Raw genomic sequence first — 18,426 nt, 5'->3', positions numbered from 1 at the left:
TATTTAAAAATGAAATAACGTTGAGACGAAACAGATAATTATCCATTTAATTTCATTTTCATACCAAAATGGAACATTAGTGAAGGTGCCACAAAAAATTAATTTATGTGCTCTTTCAACAAGTGAAATACTAATAGCTGGACAGCCGTATAAAGTTATAAATGCTATATTTCATTATGGTTCACGTATCGAAAACGATCATTTTATAAGTATGTATAGAGAAGGTTCACCTTGGATTGAAGCTGATGATATACAAGTTACAAAAAAACAATGGTCTAGAGCTGCTAAAAACATTTCTACATTATTTTTAGAAAATGTTGATAATAAATAATATGTATTTCATACGGGCCATAGTCTATTTAGAAAATCTGTCACTGCCACAAAATATACAATGAGCACATGCGCAGCAGACGCTTTCGTGCTCTATGGCCACAAGTTACTTGCTGTAGTACACAGGGTACGAAATTTGAACTAAATAGCACACACTAAATATGATAAGCTTTCTTAATTTGGTCAAAGAAATTACTCAATGCTTAAGTTGTAAATAAATAATTTAAAGCTGTGGTCATAAATAGGTGATCAGAAACACACGATGTCCCACTTAGTGACCTAATCAAAAGTTACTAAAATTTTCCCTCGAGCATACGTCAAATATTTTCGGTTTATTCGTACAAATGCAACTCACACTTGTCCATAAACATATAGAGATGAGTTATAGTATTAATTGTTTTCTTTTCAAAAAGAGGAGCAATATTTAATGTTATGACTAATTTTTTTGAGACGGTCACAAATGGAAATATGTGTGTTTTGTTGTACCTATTTGTTACATTTATCTATATGTTCAAATTACTAACCTTTTTTAGAATCCACGCATAGCACAATATTTATTAAGTATTCACTGACACTTTTATGAAAAAACTATATTCTTCAACGTTTTATCCCGGACGACATAACAAAAATGTGACTGTTCCGTGACAAACGCCGTCTACTAACATAGCGACAAACATGTGCTCAATTTGCCACTGATGGAGACACGAGCACCTTATTTCACATTTTCATGAATATTTGTTAGTCAAATATCACTGAAATCATATATCAAACCATGGCTAACTAATCGTTAAACGTGATAAATATTCTTTGCGAAGATAAATTACTTAAGACTTCTGATTAATTTAATAAAAGTCCACGAGTGGTCACAAATAGGGGCATTTACCTTATCGGTTTTATGAAACAAAATAGCAGTTTAAATTATTTCAACTTGAAAGAATTTCATAACAAGTCTATGCAATTTTTAGTTTTATCGCCGCTTCGTAATGATGGCTGTTTATTGTTGTCGCCTAAAGTAGAATACGATAATAACATTTGAATAACATATATATATTATATATGTGTATATATATTGTGTATATATATGTATGTGTATGTTCGTAATGCTCTTAGCAGTACATGATACGCTATGTTCGGATTCGGTACATGAATCACAAAATCATAAAATGCAAAGATTCTCTCGTCATGTCGATCGAGATTATTTCACAAAATCTCAAAATAGATGTGTCGCTATGCGGCACTTTGAGCGAAACGCGATGATTCACGCGTGACCCATCTTCTTCAAGATTATACTGATGTTCTTGGCGCGAAAGTGCGGAATGGTACTTACTTCCTTTCTACGTACACTTTAACCATTAACGTTCGTTTTTTTATTAATACCAACAATAAATACATAAAATGTTCAGAAAACTGATGCACATTAATTGTGATATATAAAATATATATTATACTTTAAAAATACGTATCGTTAATGCGTATAAATTATACGAGAGTACCGAATAGCATACAAGTATTACAATCGGTGCGTGTTTCGCTCCGATTCGTCGATAAAACGTTAATGATTAGATGGAATCATGCTCATTGCTTATAAATAGAAGACTACACAATTATTTGTAGTTTGTATCCAAGTTTATAAAATATCTACGAAATCTTTAAGGTAAAAAAAATTTTTTCAAAGTTTCCTGAATAATATTAAAAATATCCAAAAGACAGAATTCACATCGTTATGAGAAGATCTCCTACGTTGTTAGCTTGATTGATGTACGTGCATATGTTTTTAAAATATGGTGTGTAGCGACACTAGTTCGAAACAAGCGCAGTGCACAGACGATGTGCTCTTGCAGAGTCGCAATCCTGTTCGTGTGGCTAAACTTGGCTGATGCTACATACATACAACGAGAATATAATTTCTACCGCCAAATTCCAGCAAGAAAGAAAGAATAAACGTATTGAATAAACTGAGACGGAAACTAGAGAGAAAGAGAAGAGAGAGCGAGAGAGAGAGAGAGAGAGAGAGAGAGAGAAAGAGAGAAAGAGAACGACGAGATTGCGTAAATCTTGAAACATACATACAATAAGTACGTCATAAATAAAAAAAAATAATACTGAGAAGAAGAAAAATTTAAAAATTTGTACATATTGTATTTTACAAAGAAGCGCAAAGAAATAAAGAGGCGCAAAAAAGGATAAGAAAAAAGAATGCTCTTATTGTACGCATTCAAGTTTGAGAATCTAGAATATTTAATTTTACAGAGAGGAACAACGAAAGAGAGAGACGTTGAGGGCAATAATGTGGAGATGCGTGACTGTCAGAGAGCGTAAGAACGCTGCGTGAGGCGTCGTCTACAATACACGGAGTAAGAAGTAAGAGTAAGAAATTGACCAATCACAGTCGAATGTGAGAAGAATAATCGACTGTGATTGGTCAATTTCTTACTCTTACTTCTTACTCCGTGTATTGTAGACGGGCCTTGAGACTTTACTACTGCTTTACCGCTCTATTCGATAAAATTGTATAAAATAACTACCAATAAAAAGCGAGCAAATTATTGTTTTCTATATTTTATATTTTTCTAATGTAAGGCATCCTTTCTTCAACCTTAATCAGCGGTTATCAGAAAAATAAACAACAACATGTGTAATTTGTGAAATAAAAATTAAAAAGCAAAAAAAATGGTACAATGTATTTATCACACATCATATGATATTTACATATTGAATAATTCTTTTCTCTCCCCTTCCATTTTCGTTTCTGTACATCATAAAACATAAAAAATTATTGAATCTTTTTGAATATGTCGAGTTGATTCGTACACCCTATATTCCTCTTGTTCCTTCCAAACAATTTCCACACGTATTGAACGTCGGAGCGTTCAAACGTCCCCACCCTGGAGGCGTCATGCGACACCCTCACCATCTTCTTATGCTTTAGCCGAGAGAGCGTCAAGTCGTAACCCGTCCAATTCGCATTCGACCGACGTCTTGGTTTAAAGAATCACGGGGACAAGACTTTTGACGATGACTTGATTTCTACCGACTGATTGAACTGAGCCGCGGTTACCAGCAAAACTGCGCGTTTTGCAAAATAAAGCGAGACAAGTGCGAGTGATTTGCTTCAAATTCGTCGTTGTGCATCAAGAGTTTGTTTGTTAAATCTCAGGTGACCAAACACAACGTTGAGAGAGAAGAAAGGAAATCTTTTCAGATATTCCTCAGATTAATTAGCAGTTTACTACCAATAAGTCATATAATTGGCCACAATTTTGCCATCCGAACGACTCACGACTCACGATTATTGAATTTCTTGATCCAAGATGAAGCGACAACAATTTCAAGAATCGCAGACGCAACAACAGCAGCAACGAGCTATCGTGCAAGAACAACAACAACAACAGTACATTCAGCAACGAACGGAAAGACAAGTCACACGACAACAGATCACCAGTCAGCAGAGAGGTCAGTTGTGATAATTGAAAAATCACAAAATAATATTTTTGAGCAACAACTTATTGAATATGAAGAATTTAAACAAGAAGCACGGAACAAAAAATTTATCTTGACAAATTCAAGATTTATTGCATATTAATAAATTTATGAAATTACATTTCACAATTTATAAAATTACATTTCACAATTTAATTGCTCTAGATACACATTGCGAGTTCTTGTAGTTAGCAGTGCATATTTTCATAATATTTACTTTTTTTAAATTTTTTTATACCGAAAGAGACGCGAAAATAAATTCAATCTAGTTTTAATATATCTCTTCTGGTAGATATCCCGTCAACGAATACGTGTTCTATTTCTGTGCAAGGAGCACCGTCCGTGCGAGAGCTCTAAAGATAGTTCTCCACACTTTAGACATGATCGTTTCAAAAATTCTTTCACATGTGCTGTTGGAAAAATATGGTATCGCTTTACGTATTAGGCCTGTTTTTTTTCACTGAACTTTTGCACCAGTTCATCTTTCTTCCTTTCCTCTCCAGGAGGAAAGAAGAGGAAGAAAGATGAACTGGTGCAAAAGTTAAGCCAAAAAAAAACAGGTCTATTGTATCAAGATAAAAGTACTTTACAATTTTCTTTTATTAATAATTTACTTTGAAAATGTCAATTCTAACGAGTAGAAAGTTTCCCTGTTGTTTTAAAGACAAAATCAAAGAGTTTTTATATTTAATTCAAAATACTGCTGAGGCTAATCTTATTATACACCACATTTAATTTATTTATTTGAAAAGAGATGTTACATATGTTTGCAACTTAATCATTCATATCAAGATAAAATCCATTAATATTATATTAATTTATCTTTGTTTAAGAGTTCCTTCCTCTTAGAAATAAAAAAATGTTGTTTGGTTTTGTAAAATAAAATAAAATAAAATAAAACAAATTATAAAATAAAAGTTAATTTGAAATTATTTCCTTAAAATAAAAAAAATTTGTATTTTATAACGTATTATTATAGTACATTGCTAAATGTTCTAATAAACGTGATATTGGGAAAACTGATCCAAATTTAGTTCCAAATTTACTTTAAAAATGTTTACTTGTGTCTATTTAATTTATTGCAAAGTTTTATGAAAACTAAACACAATACTAAATTAAAAAAAAAACAAAATATAAATTATTTGTTGTAATATTATATTTAATTATTATCTATAACATCTAAAAAAGTAAAACAGAAGATTATATTTACTTAACATTTTTTTAATGTTAGTTTTTTTTTAATAATTAATAGTAATATTTTAGTTTTTTACGAAAACAATATAAATGATTCCATAGAAAACTTTAATTCTGGAAACTCTTCTAGAAATCTGGAGAATATATTATGTATGACGTATGCATTTAAATATTCCGTATTATACATTATCTCGTAAATAAATTTTTTATTATATATAAAATTGTATTTACATTTCTGTTTTCCAAAATAGCTTCACTGAAGCGCGTATGCCAACTGCGTTATATGTTGAAGAATTGAAGAATACATGAACGTGTTATAGAGAGTGCTGTCAAATAACACTGACAGATATATAAATCTTACTTACATCGATGTGCATCGAAACGTGTTGGATTATATTACAGGCGTAAAACTAAAAGACAATGAGAGAGAGAGAGAGAAAAGTACAGTAAGCAACTCCGTTACGCTAGTAGTTAAAGCGTCTTTTACGAACGCAAAGAAGGAATTAATATTTAACATCGAAAAATCTCTTTAGAAATTTTTGCAAAAAATGTATTGTTATATAAAATATTAAAAATATTAAAAATTTTAAGCAATAATTATATCTTATATAACAATATTTGTAAATATTTCTAATAGAACATTAAATAAATATATGCATATATATATTTATATATACACAATATAAATATATTATACACATATAACACTATAAACTCTAAAATTGAATGCAATAAAACATATGCAATAATTTGTTTTTATAAATGTATTTATTTTATTATGCAAAACTTTTGTAAAAGTCAGCTAATTGTTCTCTAATATTTACCATAAATTTAATAGAACTTTAAAAACAGCTGATTCTAGTATATGTCTTGACATCAAGCTCGGTCATCGATCAAAAAGAACGAGAGAATGGTAAAAATAAGTTAAAAAAGGAAAGAATAAGAAAAAGGGAAGCAAGATGATTGAAATTAAAAAATTCAATATACGAATATAAAATATACAAATCTTACACAAAACGTACGCAGATATGAGACGAAGAGAAATGTTGGACTCGGTTTTATTTTGGTCAGTGACGGCTTTTGCGTAACGGAAAGCGCGATTGGTCCATGGACGGCGTAGACGCATCGCGTCGCGACTCGTCGCGGTGCGCAGCGCTGAGCAAAGATAGTTGTGCCTAAAATGGCTCATGGTAACGTGATCCCTATCCAAATGCAAAAATACAATCCTGTGCTTGTAGCAGCACATTACGTCTTTCGTCCCCTCCGTAACTCGCAAATCGTGAAATAAACGATGCTAAATGTCGCGATATCACATACAATGAGAGAAATGATTAATTTTATAATTAGACAATTAATCCACAGACTTAATAAATTAATTAAGGAAAGTCTATATATATCAAATTTTACATTCAAATATGTAGAAAATATAAATGTAGTATTTTATATATATACAAAACAATCAATCAATGGCTAGTCTTTGTCTTTTATACATAGATTGAATTATTAAATCTTATTTCTGAAATGAAGAAGATAACCTATAGAAATATTTGTAAACATAAAAATTTCAATTAATATCCTTATCTTTTTACGTTATAATATATTTAAATCTATCCTTTTATATTTTATGTCATCATGTAGATTTTATTTAGCTACTGATTATCTTCTAAAATTTATTCGTTTATTGCTCGAGCAAAACTGTACATGATCACATTTAAATCACCATGTGTGTACATCTTTCTTCCTCGTATAATTTTTGTCGTACTTTCCAATTAGGGTAGAACGAATCGAGGAAACGAACCGTTTACAAGCTGTTATTTTCCTGTCGCCGTTACGCGCGATGACGATGCCGCATTTTTTCATCAAATTATGTCTACATCGGGACGCATTGTAATTTAAATCAATTTACTCGTTAGCCTGAGAACGAACCATTGCGAAAATATATGGAAGTTTACAATCCTTCCATTGGGGAGGGGGAATTGAATTTAATTCCTGATAAAGTAGATTAATTTTTATGTTTAATATTATTTACATTAATATTATTTCTAATTATACATATAGAAAGAAATTAATTTTTATTTATTTCTTTTATTTCTGTGCAGTTCAAGGAGAGGTCGTTATGCAAACGACGCCAACGGTACCAGTGTAAGTATTACAACATTCATCAATTATAGGATTGTTGTAGTTATAAGAGAAATATAGCTATCGTTAATAATATTTTTAACATGATCTCATTAAATTATTGGCAGATTTACGGGTAAACTCGGGGATCCCTCACCACCAATTTTCGAGCGAATCTTTAAAAATGCGAGATTCGCGCAAGGTGGTAACGCGATTTTTGAAGGTTGTGTTCGAGGTAATCCGAGACCATCGGTTTCTTGGACACACAAAGGAATGCCACTGCTAGAATCACAAAAGATTCGAATGTCTTATAATGAAAATTCTGGAATTGTTACACTCCAAATTAATCAGATCGGTCCGGGGGACGAGGGCGAGTACACATGCAGTGCAAAGAACCAATATGGTAGAGATTTTTTTTCTGTGGTTTCCACTTAAAATACATATTCTTTAAATATTTTGTTCTTCTGTTGGAATCAACGTTAGAACACAAAACAAATGGAAAAAGCATGTTACATATTTCCTCCACTTTTCAGGCGAAGCTATTTGCTCAGTTTACATACAGCCAGAGGGATTTGGTCCTCCAGCGCAACAGCTAACAGATAGTTACAAGAAAGAATTTTCGCAAAGTTTTCAGACTAGCGACCAGAAAATGCAAAGTGGAAGTCAAATCTTTCAACAACGCAATTATCAACAAACAACCGATAAACGAAGTTACGTTAATGGCACAACTACAAGCATTGAAGATTTTAAGGTACTACAGCTAAACACTTGATATATGCTGCTTTGATAAAATAACAATATAAGAATGCTTAAAATAATATTACTTACTTTTAAATGCGCAGGTTGATACCTTTGAATATAGATTGTTGCGCGAATTGGAGTTCCGTGAATCAATTACTCGCCGTTTTGCGAATGAATTCGACTTGCAAATTTCTAAGGTAGTTGATCGTACCCTGGGCCCGGTCGCACCTCCACAAATTACTCAGAAACCGAGAAACTCGAAGATCGTTGAAGGATCGGATGCTGTCTTTACCGCAAAGATAACTGGCAATCCGAAACCAAGAGTAAGTTCAAGTTGCATTGAAAGAACTGAAATATCAAAGAAATTTACAATACATTTTGCTCTTCAATGCTATATATATATACATATATATATATATATAATTATTTTTATAATTATTTTCTCTAAGTCGTATTTCTATGTCATCTGCTATCATTAAACGAGATATTTAATTGTTCATGAAATACCTAACGTATAAGCTTATTAACTTAGTATATGCTAAATTGTTGTAGTTAACATGGTTCAAAAATGGTCAGAGAATTCGAGATTCTCAACGACTAGAGACGAGTTACTCAAATCAGCAGGCTACTTTACGAATTCGAGTCGCTCTGCCAGAAGACAGCGGTCATTATACATTATTGTCTGAGAATCCTCAAGGTTGTACCGTTAGCTCCGCTTATCTAGCAATTGAATCTAGTGATCAAGTAGATCAAGTTCCGTATCAAGCGCATCAAAGGGAATTTAAGACTCAACAAATAGATTCTACCAATGAATCTGTTGATTCTAGCAAGGTTCTGCCACCGAATTTCGTTCGTACCATCACAGATAAGGAAGCTACCGAAGGCAAAATGATGCGGTACGTTTTGATTTGTTTTATTTTTAGTATCTTTCCAGCTTTTCTTTCGCTCTTACATATAATTTTCGATGAGTAGTGTTTATGATATTAACACGAGATATTAACAAACAACATATTTCAGATTCGACTGTCGCGTAACTGGCCGTCCATATCCTGAAGTCACTTGGTATATAAATGGTCAACAAGTCGCCAATGACATAACTCATAAAATCCTTGTAAATGAATCTGGTAACAATTCATTAATGATCACGAATGTGAACCGCGCCGACGCTGGCGTAGTAACGTGCATTGCGCGGAATAAAGCCGGCGAAACTTCTTGTCAATGTAATTTAAGCGTTATCGAAAAAGAACAGGTAGTTGCGCCGAAATTTGTCGAACGTTTTGTTACAACGGAAGTAAAGGAAGGAGAACCTGTGATCTTTATGGCACGTGCAGTGGGCACGCCCATTCCACGAATCACATGGCAAAAAGTATAATAATTTATTTGAATTTTATCTGCTTATATAATCACAATTTCCTTGACATCAAAAATTTTTGCAGGATGGCGTACCAATAACGCATAGTTCCGAAATGCGTATATCGAGTGATGGTAACGGAGCTTCGACCTTAGATATCCCATGCGCCAAATTTTCAGATGCAGCCTGGTATCAGTGTACAGCGCAAAATGTAGCCGGCTCCACCGCAACTCGAGCACGGCTCTTTGTAGAAACGCCAAAAGGAACGACCCCGGAACCAAGACGTCTGAATTTACCCCGACCAACGAAAGTCATCGAACCAGAGTGAGAGACTTCTCAAGTGTTCATCAAATTAGCAAATTAACATTGATCTTTCCATGTTTTATTTTATATCCCCATTGAAGCGCAGATAAAACGTAGAGTCAGAACTTTATACTATTCAGAAAATTAACTTTTATTTTCTTTAGCAAAAAGTCTATTGTGAGATAAACTGAATAATAAATATTTATGAGATAAACTGAATAATAAATATTTGCAGACCAGCGCCTGGCCCCGAAGTGATTTACCTGAGACATGTGGAACGCGTGAAACCTTATTTGCCGCCTCCTGAAGAAGACAAAATTTATCTCCCGCCACGTTTCATTATACCGCTAAAGGACGTTCATCAAATCGAAGGTGGACGAATTCACTTCGAGGCCAGAATCGAACCGGTGGGCGACCCCACTATGAGGGTGGAGTGGTATGTCAACGGCAGAACACTCGACGCAAGTGAGTAAAAAACTTTTACATCTAATTTTTTTATTCAACAGAGCATTATCGAGTCAACCGATTTGTATTGGCGTATCTTTCACAGGTTCCCGGGCGACTTCCGTCTTTCGCTTCGGTTTTATTTCACTCGATCTCATTAGCATCGTTCTTCAAGATAGCGGCGAGTATTTGTGCCGCGTTGTAAGCTCGACCGGAATTGCCGATTCTCGAGCCACCCTCAGTGTAACCCGTGAGTAAAGAATATTTTATAGATTTCTCTTGCGACAAATTATTATCTCTGCACAATATAATTATATTCTATATAATTATAAATTATTTCTTTTCTTCAGCACGTGCCACGATTGAACAAGCAAGCCAACACCCCGACAGCCTCCAATACATTCAGCAGCTCGAGGATTACAGCAAGTATCAAAGACAGGAGAGCGTGGAGGAGACCTCTTCACAGCGGCCGGTTTTCATCCGCCCGCTCCAAGATCTTGGTGAGCTACAGGAAGGTCGTAATGCCCATTTCGAGGCGCAATTGACACCTGTTAGCGATCCTACCATGAAAGTGGAGTGGTACAAGGATGGAAAACCAATCACAGCGAGTGAGTATTAATATATTTAAAAAACCGATATTTTAATAGTTTAAAAAAAATATTATGAAAAAAACTATATAACTATTTATTAGGCTCAAGAATTACTAGCATCTTCAACTTCGGATACGTCTCACTCAATATAATGCACCTACGGGCTGAAGATGCAGGTTCTTACACTGTCAGAGCTGTGAATCGCTTGGGAGAGGCCATCAGCTCCGCGACTCTTCGTGTCTTTGGTGAGTTTTAATTTTGTAACGGATAATTATTCTCAAACAGATGTTCCTCAAATAATTTTTTTTTAATAGTCTCGAATATTGATGTCTTAATTATTGTGTAGCGCGAACAAGCGTAACAACAGACTTGGGTATTCCCGAACAACTGAGATACATAGAGGCTGCCGAGGAATTGGAAGCATATCAACAAGCGATGCACCAAAAGTATGTGCAGGAGCAGCCTGAACCGAGTAGCCCACCGGAATTTAAATCGCCTATTAAGGATCAAAGCGGCATACGAGAAGGTGGATTCGCTCATTTTGAAGCGCGTCTCGAACCAATTGGTGATGCCGATCTCCGCGTTGAGTGGCTGAAAGATGGACGACCTATAGAAGCTAGTGAGTAATACATAATTCTTTTCACCGAAACATATATCATATATTTGTATTCACGGAATATTTTCGGGATTAGGTTCTCGGATTACAACTTTTTTCAATTTCGGTTACGTGGCATTGACCATCAAATACGTAACGATACACGATGTTGGCGTGTATACTTGCCGAGCTTACAACAAAGCCGGTGAGGCTCATACTACCGCTCAATTAAGTGTGATCAGCAAAAATGATGTTATTTATGACAGCCAGCATCCTACTGGTCTCCAAAAAATTCAGTCTCTCGAAGATTCGAGTAGATATTCGCGACAGATTCAAGAAGAAACGCAGATTACGCAAGCACCACGATTTTTAGGTAATCTTAAAGGTACCAACAAGATCGTAGAAGGTCAACGGGCGCATTTTGAGGCACGCGTTGAACCTCAAAGTGATCTGAATATGAAGATCGAGTGGTACCACAATGGCAAACCTATTACTGCCGCTAATAGAATTCAAACGTACCACGATTTCGGATACGTTTCCATTGATATTCTTCAAGTTCGTCCTGAAGATGCTGGTACATACACCGTTGTGGCTAAAAACTCCCGTGGAGAAGCTCGTTTATCTGCCACCATGACCGTAGAAAGTAAGATTTTACTATTTTATTTATGCAGTATTGAAGCAATTTGCAAAAAACTAAACAATTATTGAGCTTTGTTGATTCTTCGTTTTAGCGCGTTCCAGTATAGATACCAGCAGCATGCATCGCGGAACTTATGAAAAAACTCAACGTTTAGAAGAATCCAAATTTGTTGAGCCGCAGTATCATATCGAGGAGATCTCTAAATCAAAACCAATTTTTATCCAGCCGTTGAGTGATCCTAAGCCAGTTAGCGAAGGCAAAAATATTCACTTGGAGTGTCGTTTGGAACCGATGGGTGATCCTACAATGAGAGTTGAATGGTTCCAAAACGGACGTCCGGTCACAGTCGGTTCTAGATTCAGAACTTACTACGATTTCGGATTTGTCGCACTCGATATAGTACACACTACTGTTTACGATTCTGGCGAATATACAGTCAGAGCTACTAATCATCTGGGTACCGCACATACTTCTGCTTGCGTCAGAATTATCGGAAGGTCTGACATCGTCACTGAAACACAAAATGAACAATCACTTGAGCAGATACAGATGTTGGAAGATACATCAAGGTTTTGCTTTTATTTATTGCCTTGTAATTCATATATCTTTCCATGATTATTTGTCTTATTTATTATTTCATTCGTGTATAGATATCGCAAAACTCAACACGAAGATGTCACGGTGATGCAAGCACCTCAGTTCACCCGACCTTTGCACAATATTGAGACGGTAGAATTGACCAATGTCCATCTCGAATGTCGCCTTCAACCAATTGGTGATGTTACTATGAAAGTCGATTGGTTCGTTAATGGTCGACCGGTTAAAACTGGTCACCGATTTAGACCATCTTACGAATTTGATTATGTGGCTCTAGATATTCTCGGCGTTTACCCTGAAGATTCTGGTGTATATACCTGTCAAGCTAGAAATCAGCTCGGTGAAGCAGTTACTTCGTGTTCTGTAAGAGTACACGCCAAGAAAGATTTACTTCTAGAGTCTCAACATCCCGAAGGATTGGAAAGAATACAGTACTTGGAGGATGCGTCACGATACAAAAGGCATGAATTAGTGGATGAAGTCGTCACTGTAAAGCCGAAATTTATTACAAAACCAAAAAATCAAGAAAATCTTCGAGAAGGACAACATGCACATTTCGAATGCAAATTGGAGCCGGTAACGGATCCGAATTTAAAAGTCGAGTGGTTTAAAAATGGTCATCCAGTAACGATAGGTAATTTATTGTTTCTTCTGCAATAGTAACATACATACGCAAACGAATCATATATTATCTAACTACATTTATCTTTTCTCAAATCTAAATGTTCAATTCGCATCCATAAAATTATATTTAATCTTATGCAAATCAATTTACAGGACACCGTTTTCGTCCAATTCACGATTTTGGTTACGTTGCATTGGACGTAATTGATTTGATTGCCGAGGATTCTGGAACGTACACTTGTCGTGCTGTTAATCTGGTAGGAAATGACGAAGTACTCTGTACTTTAACGTGTCGCTCGAGCGCACAAATATTAACGGACACGCAAAACGAGCTTGGACTTGAACAGATTCACTATCTTGAGGATAAATCCAAATATCAAAGACAAGAAGTTATTGAAGAAACTACCACTCAGGCACCTATTTTCACAACTTCATTAAATAATGTCGAGATAAAAGAGGGCCAGCGAGCACATTTTGAATGTAGATTAATTCCAGTGTCCGATGCAACAATGAAAATCGAATGGTTCCATAATAATAAACCAGTGAAAGCAGGCTCGAGATTCATTGAAACAAACAATTTTGGTTTCGTTGCTCTCGATATTATGTACGCGTACGCCGAAGACTCTGGCACATATACTTGCAGAGCTAAAAATATTATTGGTGAAGCCATCACTTCTGCAACCGCTGTCGTTCACTGTAAGATTCGTCACTTAAAGATTTATTCGATAATTTTTTCCAGTATCAATAGCATTAATTTTCACTATTTTTCATCCATAGCTAAAAAGTCAATCTACACAGAGACTCAGAGCGAAGAAACTCTTCAACGTCTTCACTCGTTGGAGGACACATCTCGTTATCAACGTAAAGCTACAACCGAGGAAATTATTACGCAAGCTCCTGTATTTACGATGCCGATAAAAGATCTTCGTGTTGCTGAGAATCAAGCAGCACACTTCGAAGCACGTGTTATTCCAGTTGGAGATCCTAAACTCAAAGTAGAATGGCTACGTAATGGAGTTCCTATTTCAGCCTGTAAGCCTAATATTTTGTGAATTTATAATTTATGTAATATGAAAGTATATCAGAATTATTTTTTAAATATTTTTTTAACAATTTTTAACTTTTCAAAAGCAAATCGAGTAACGACCATGCACGATTTTGGATATGTCGCTTTAAATATGAAGTATGTCAATCCCGAAGATTCAGGCACTTATACGTGTCGTGCTGCAAACGAACTTGGAGAAGCAGTTACTTCAGCAACATTGTTCGTTCAATGTAAGTATATCGTGTTAACTTAACGCACAACTCAAGTATATATTTACGAAAACGTACGTTTCACACAATCTGCAAATTAATTTTAGGATAATCGATAATACTTATTTTTTGTAAATTTGATAGATTATCCCGATATTAATTAACATTATTAACATTTACTTTAATTATATCATTAAACTGAAATGATGTATGAAATTTTATACCGACTTGCCACGTAACTACCAATATTACATTAAAAAAAAATGTTATTCTGACTTTATTGGTTTGATGTATTATTGTTAAACTTATTTGTTACTATTTACAAATAAGTATTGCGTATTTACTCGATGTATTACGAGTCTACTGAAAACTTTAGTTGTTTCATGGAATACATTCAACATGTATGATTTCTTTTGACGATTCGTACAATGCGCTATGTTAAAAATTCTTACAAAATGCAGCCAAGGCAGCGTTGCAGTTCGAATCACAACATGAGGGCGCTTTATCGAAACTTCAAGCCCTGGAGGATACTACGAAATATCAACGTCGTGAGGAAGAGGAAATTGTGGTAAAAGATAAGCCATCCTTTACGGTACAACTGAACGGACCTACCAATTTAGTCGAAGGACAAAGCGCACATTATGAGTGTCGCATAGAACCTTACCCTGATCCCAACATGAAAGTGGAATGGTTTCACAATGGCAAACCATTATCCACTGGTCACAGATACAGAACTACTTGTGATTTTGGATTTGCATCGTTGGATGTATTGACCGTATATGCCGAAGATTCGGGCACTTATGCTTGTCAAGCCACTAATAAATTGGGATCGGCGAAGAGCTCGATTAATCTTGACGTGAAGTGTGAGTAATACACGAGGACATTTGCGTGATAACGTAGCTCGGATTAGTCGATTTTATTATGTATGTAGCATGTGTGCAGCATTTTTTTTAATTGTTAACTTTAATTTACACATTATATTTTATTATTCTTTACCTTCATGACAATTCAAGTTTTCTCTTCTTTATATCTCTCTTTACATTAATTTAAATAAAAATCTCTTTCTAGCTCGAGCATCAATTATTCATGACACGCAACATGAGAGCGCATTGAAAAAAATACAATATCTTGAAGATGATTCAAGATATAAACGAGTGATCGAAGAAGATACGATCATCGCTGAGAAGCCCACTTTCGGACGACCATTGAAAAATATTGAGCATCTTCCAGAAGGCAAAAACGCTCATCTCGAAGCTACATTGACTCCCGTGAATGATCCGACAATGATTGTCGAATGGTTTAGAAATGGACGTCCTATTCCTCAAGGACATAAATTTAAAACAACTTATGATTTTGGATTCGTCGCTCTTGATATTCTCTATGCTTATCCTGAAGATTCTGGTACCTATATGTGTAAAGCAAGAAACGTTGTAGGCGAAGCGATCACTACTTGCGTGATCAGTGTGGATTGTAAGTAATATTTTATATTTATACTATAATATATTCTCATAAACTATATTTAGTATGATCACCGTATATTCATTAAATAATGTCCTTTTTTCATGGACTTTCAAAATAAACGAAAGAATATGAGATAAAGCGAGATAATTTTTCATATGTTTACTTTGCAAATTTACAAGTGCGAATGAAATTTTATATAACTTGTTATTTACAATGCTTTTAATTATTAAAAGTGTAAATATATGACTTACTAATTGTTTTGATTTAAATAGCAAAACAAGGCTTATGTCTTGATACGTTGGATGCACAACGTTTGCAAAAAATTCGAGAGCTGGAAACTGTCGAAGTTAAAGAAGAAATTGAAAAAGAGGTTATTCATCAGAAACCTGTATTCTTGACACCGTTGAACAATCTGGATCATCTCAACGAAGGCGAACACGCTCATTTAGAATGTCGTGTGGAGCCGATTAACGATCCAAACTTAAAAATCGAATGGTATACTCAATATACAATACATACCACACATACACATATATATATGTGTATATACACACACGCACACACACACACACAAAACGATATAATGATGACTTTAATACAATGCTGAATAATTCCTTGATTGAATTCTCTTTAATTTCATAGGTTTGTTAATGGAGTTGCGATTAAAACTGGTCATCGCTTCCGTACAACACATGATTTTGGTTATGTCGCTCTTGATATTCTTTATACCTATCCTGAAGATTCCGGTACTTATATGTGTAAAGCAACCAACCTAGTTGGCGAAGCCGTTAATACTTGTACTATCAAAGTCAGCTGTACGTATCTACAATATCATGCTACATGTTAAATCGAGATATTTGTACATGTTAGTTTTATGCTAACTATTCTACGTAATTGTTAGCAAAAAATACACTCTATCCGAAGTCTAATTTTTCACCAGTGAAGAACTCGATAAAACGTTCATACAAACAGCGATACAATTTATGAACAAAAAAAGACCATTTGTCAGATGGATAGTGGCAATACCTCTGTAAAGAAGATTTTCTTTAAAGTCTATAAACTCTTGCAAACTCAAACAAGTTGTGTCTTGCAAACGATATAAAAATATTAACTTTAAAAAAATCATTAATCATATTACATGATATTTCAAGAAACATCGAATCGATTCTAACTCTTTGGATCAAGATTGATCGTAAAATCAGATTTATTTTATTTAAAAAAATAACCAAATAATTATATCTTTTTTTATCATAGCACGACGGAGTATTCTTTTGGATACCCAACATCCGGATGGTTTAGAAAAAATTCGAGAATTAGAGTCTCAGGGTCATCCTGCACGATTAGAAATTGAGGAACCGCCAGTAACACCACCGAGATTTGTCTCTGAGCTTAGGGTAAATAATAATAACAGTATGAATAATAATAATGAGAATGATAAAAAAACAACTTATATAAATTACTGATGCCTGTTATTGTGGCAAATATATAAAGCTCAATAAATGAAGCAAAGGAAGTGAATACGAAAAATTCTTTTAGGGTACAACTGAAGTATATGAGGGGCAAACAGCTCACTTTGAGTGTCAAGTAGAGCCTCTACATGACGCAAATCTAAGAATCGAATTCTTTCACAATGGTAAACCATTACCATCGGCAGCGCGTTTCCATGTGACTTTCGATTTTGGATATGTAGCTTTGGACATTGGCCATACTGTACCCGAAGATGCAGGACAATATTCCGTACGAGCGATTAACGCGTTAGGACAATGCGTATCATCAATCGAGCTTAAAGTAATCCCACGAGATAACATTATTCTGGATTCTCAACGGCCGGAGGGAATGGATAAAATCAAGGAGCTCGAAGCCCAACAACCATGGAAGAGACCAGAGATTCCAGAGCCTCAAACTCGACAGCGACCAGTCTTCACGCAACCATTGCAAAATATCGATAATATTACTGAAGGTCATACTGCGCATTTCGAATGCAGACTCATACCTGTAGGTGATCCTATGCTCAAAGTGGAATGGTTTAGAAACGAAGTGCCTCTTGAGACAAGTAAGAATTCATAGATACAAAAGTTGAATATTAAAACGCAAAATATTAGTATAATTCTATAATACTGCGACAATACAATTCTTGCATAAAATAAATTTTTACTGTAATTTTTTTAGGTTCGCGAATCACAAAAGTGCATGACTTTGGATATGTATCTCTGGATATTGCTCATGTACGTGACAAAGATGAAGGAGTTTACATGTGCCGCGCGTCTAATCCGTTGGGCGAAGCGGTTACTACAGCTTCAATGAAGATTAAAAGTAAATGATTTTTTTATCTATTTAATTAAAGCTATTAAAATTGATTTTTTTAACGAGTAATCTTTAGTACGATTAATTGTTTAATCTATTTAATAAATTATTCTCATATATTAACACGTATAGCTAAGGCGAGCATACAGTTGGATACTCAGCATCCAGAGGCGCAACGTAGAATCGCTCAGTTGGAAGCCAAGGAAGCCGGACGACCCGAGGAACCGGAAAAAGTGTTTGATAAACCGATTTTCACGCAGTTGCTAACTGGACCAACGGAACTTTGGGAAGGACAAATGGCTAGATACGAATGCAGAGTCGTTCCTGTCGGCGACGCGAGTTTAAGATTTGAATGGTACATGAACGGAGTTGAATTAAAAATGGGTAAGATAGCCATAAG

At 34.9% G+C, this 18,426-nt stretch overlaps 1 protein-coding gene across 27 annotated transcripts in view; it reads left to right on the top strand.

Annotated features, from left to right (window-relative positions):
• The first annotated feature begins 3,296 nt into the window (after positions 1 to 3,296).
• Positions 3,297 to 18,426, top strand: part of sls (sallimus) — a 94,513-nt gene continuing 79,383 nt past the window's right edge. For 24 of the 27 annotated variants that reach the window (XM_018504779.1, XM_018504775.1, XM_018504774.1 and 21 more), the window contains exons 1-27: positions 3,642 to 3,783; positions 7,104 to 7,146; positions 7,251 to 7,525; positions 7,656 to 7,873; positions 7,965 to 8,186; positions 8,416 to 8,759; positions 8,881 to 9,229; positions 9,300 to 9,538; positions 9,753 to 9,982; positions 10,068 to 10,211; positions 10,312 to 10,569; positions 10,653 to 10,796; positions 10,898 to 11,170; positions 11,244 to 11,789; positions 11,878 to 12,355; positions 12,437 to 13,017; positions 13,161 to 13,703; positions 13,785 to 14,039; positions 14,139 to 14,282; positions 14,723 to 15,124; positions 15,330 to 15,731; positions 15,995 to 16,217; positions 16,365 to 16,537; positions 16,977 to 17,116; positions 17,259 to 17,775; positions 17,892 to 18,035; positions 18,159 to 18,410. In XM_018504779.1, the coding sequence (XP_018360281.1) occupies positions 3,642 to 3,783; positions 7,104 to 7,146; positions 7,251 to 7,525; positions 7,656 to 7,873; positions 7,965 to 8,186; positions 8,416 to 8,759; positions 8,881 to 9,229; positions 9,300 to 9,538; positions 9,753 to 9,982; positions 10,068 to 10,211; positions 10,312 to 10,569; positions 10,653 to 10,796; positions 10,898 to 11,170; positions 11,244 to 11,789; positions 11,878 to 12,355; positions 12,437 to 13,017; positions 13,161 to 13,703; positions 13,785 to 14,039; positions 14,139 to 14,282; positions 14,723 to 15,124; positions 15,330 to 15,731; positions 15,995 to 16,217; positions 16,365 to 16,537; positions 16,977 to 17,116; positions 17,259 to 17,775; positions 17,892 to 18,035; positions 18,159 to 18,410 (7,681 nt within the window). Of the gene's footprint in view, positions 3,784 to 7,103; positions 7,147 to 7,250; positions 7,526 to 7,655; positions 7,874 to 7,964; positions 8,187 to 8,415; positions 8,760 to 8,880; positions 9,230 to 9,299; positions 9,539 to 9,752; positions 9,983 to 10,067; positions 10,212 to 10,311; positions 10,570 to 10,652; positions 10,797 to 10,897; positions 11,171 to 11,243; positions 11,790 to 11,877; positions 12,356 to 12,436; positions 13,018 to 13,160; positions 13,704 to 13,784; positions 14,040 to 14,138; positions 14,283 to 14,722; positions 15,125 to 15,329; positions 15,732 to 15,994; positions 16,218 to 16,364; positions 16,538 to 16,976; positions 17,117 to 17,258; positions 17,776 to 17,891; positions 18,036 to 18,158; positions 18,411 to 18,426 lie in introns of all 27 variants that reach the window. The other 3 variants (XM_018504777.1, XM_018504755.1, XM_018504768.1) reach the window with 3 other exon arrangements.

Source organism: Trachymyrmex cornetzi, unplaced genomic scaffold, assembly GCF_001594075.2.
Source record: "Trachymyrmex cornetzi isolate Tcor2-1 unplaced genomic scaffold, Tcor1.1 scaffold182, whole genome shotgun sequence".
NCBI classification, from domain to species: Eukaryota; Metazoa; Arthropoda; class Insecta; order Hymenoptera; family Formicidae; genus Trachymyrmex; species Trachymyrmex cornetzi.
This window is presented reverse-complemented; position numbering and strand designations above follow the sequence as displayed.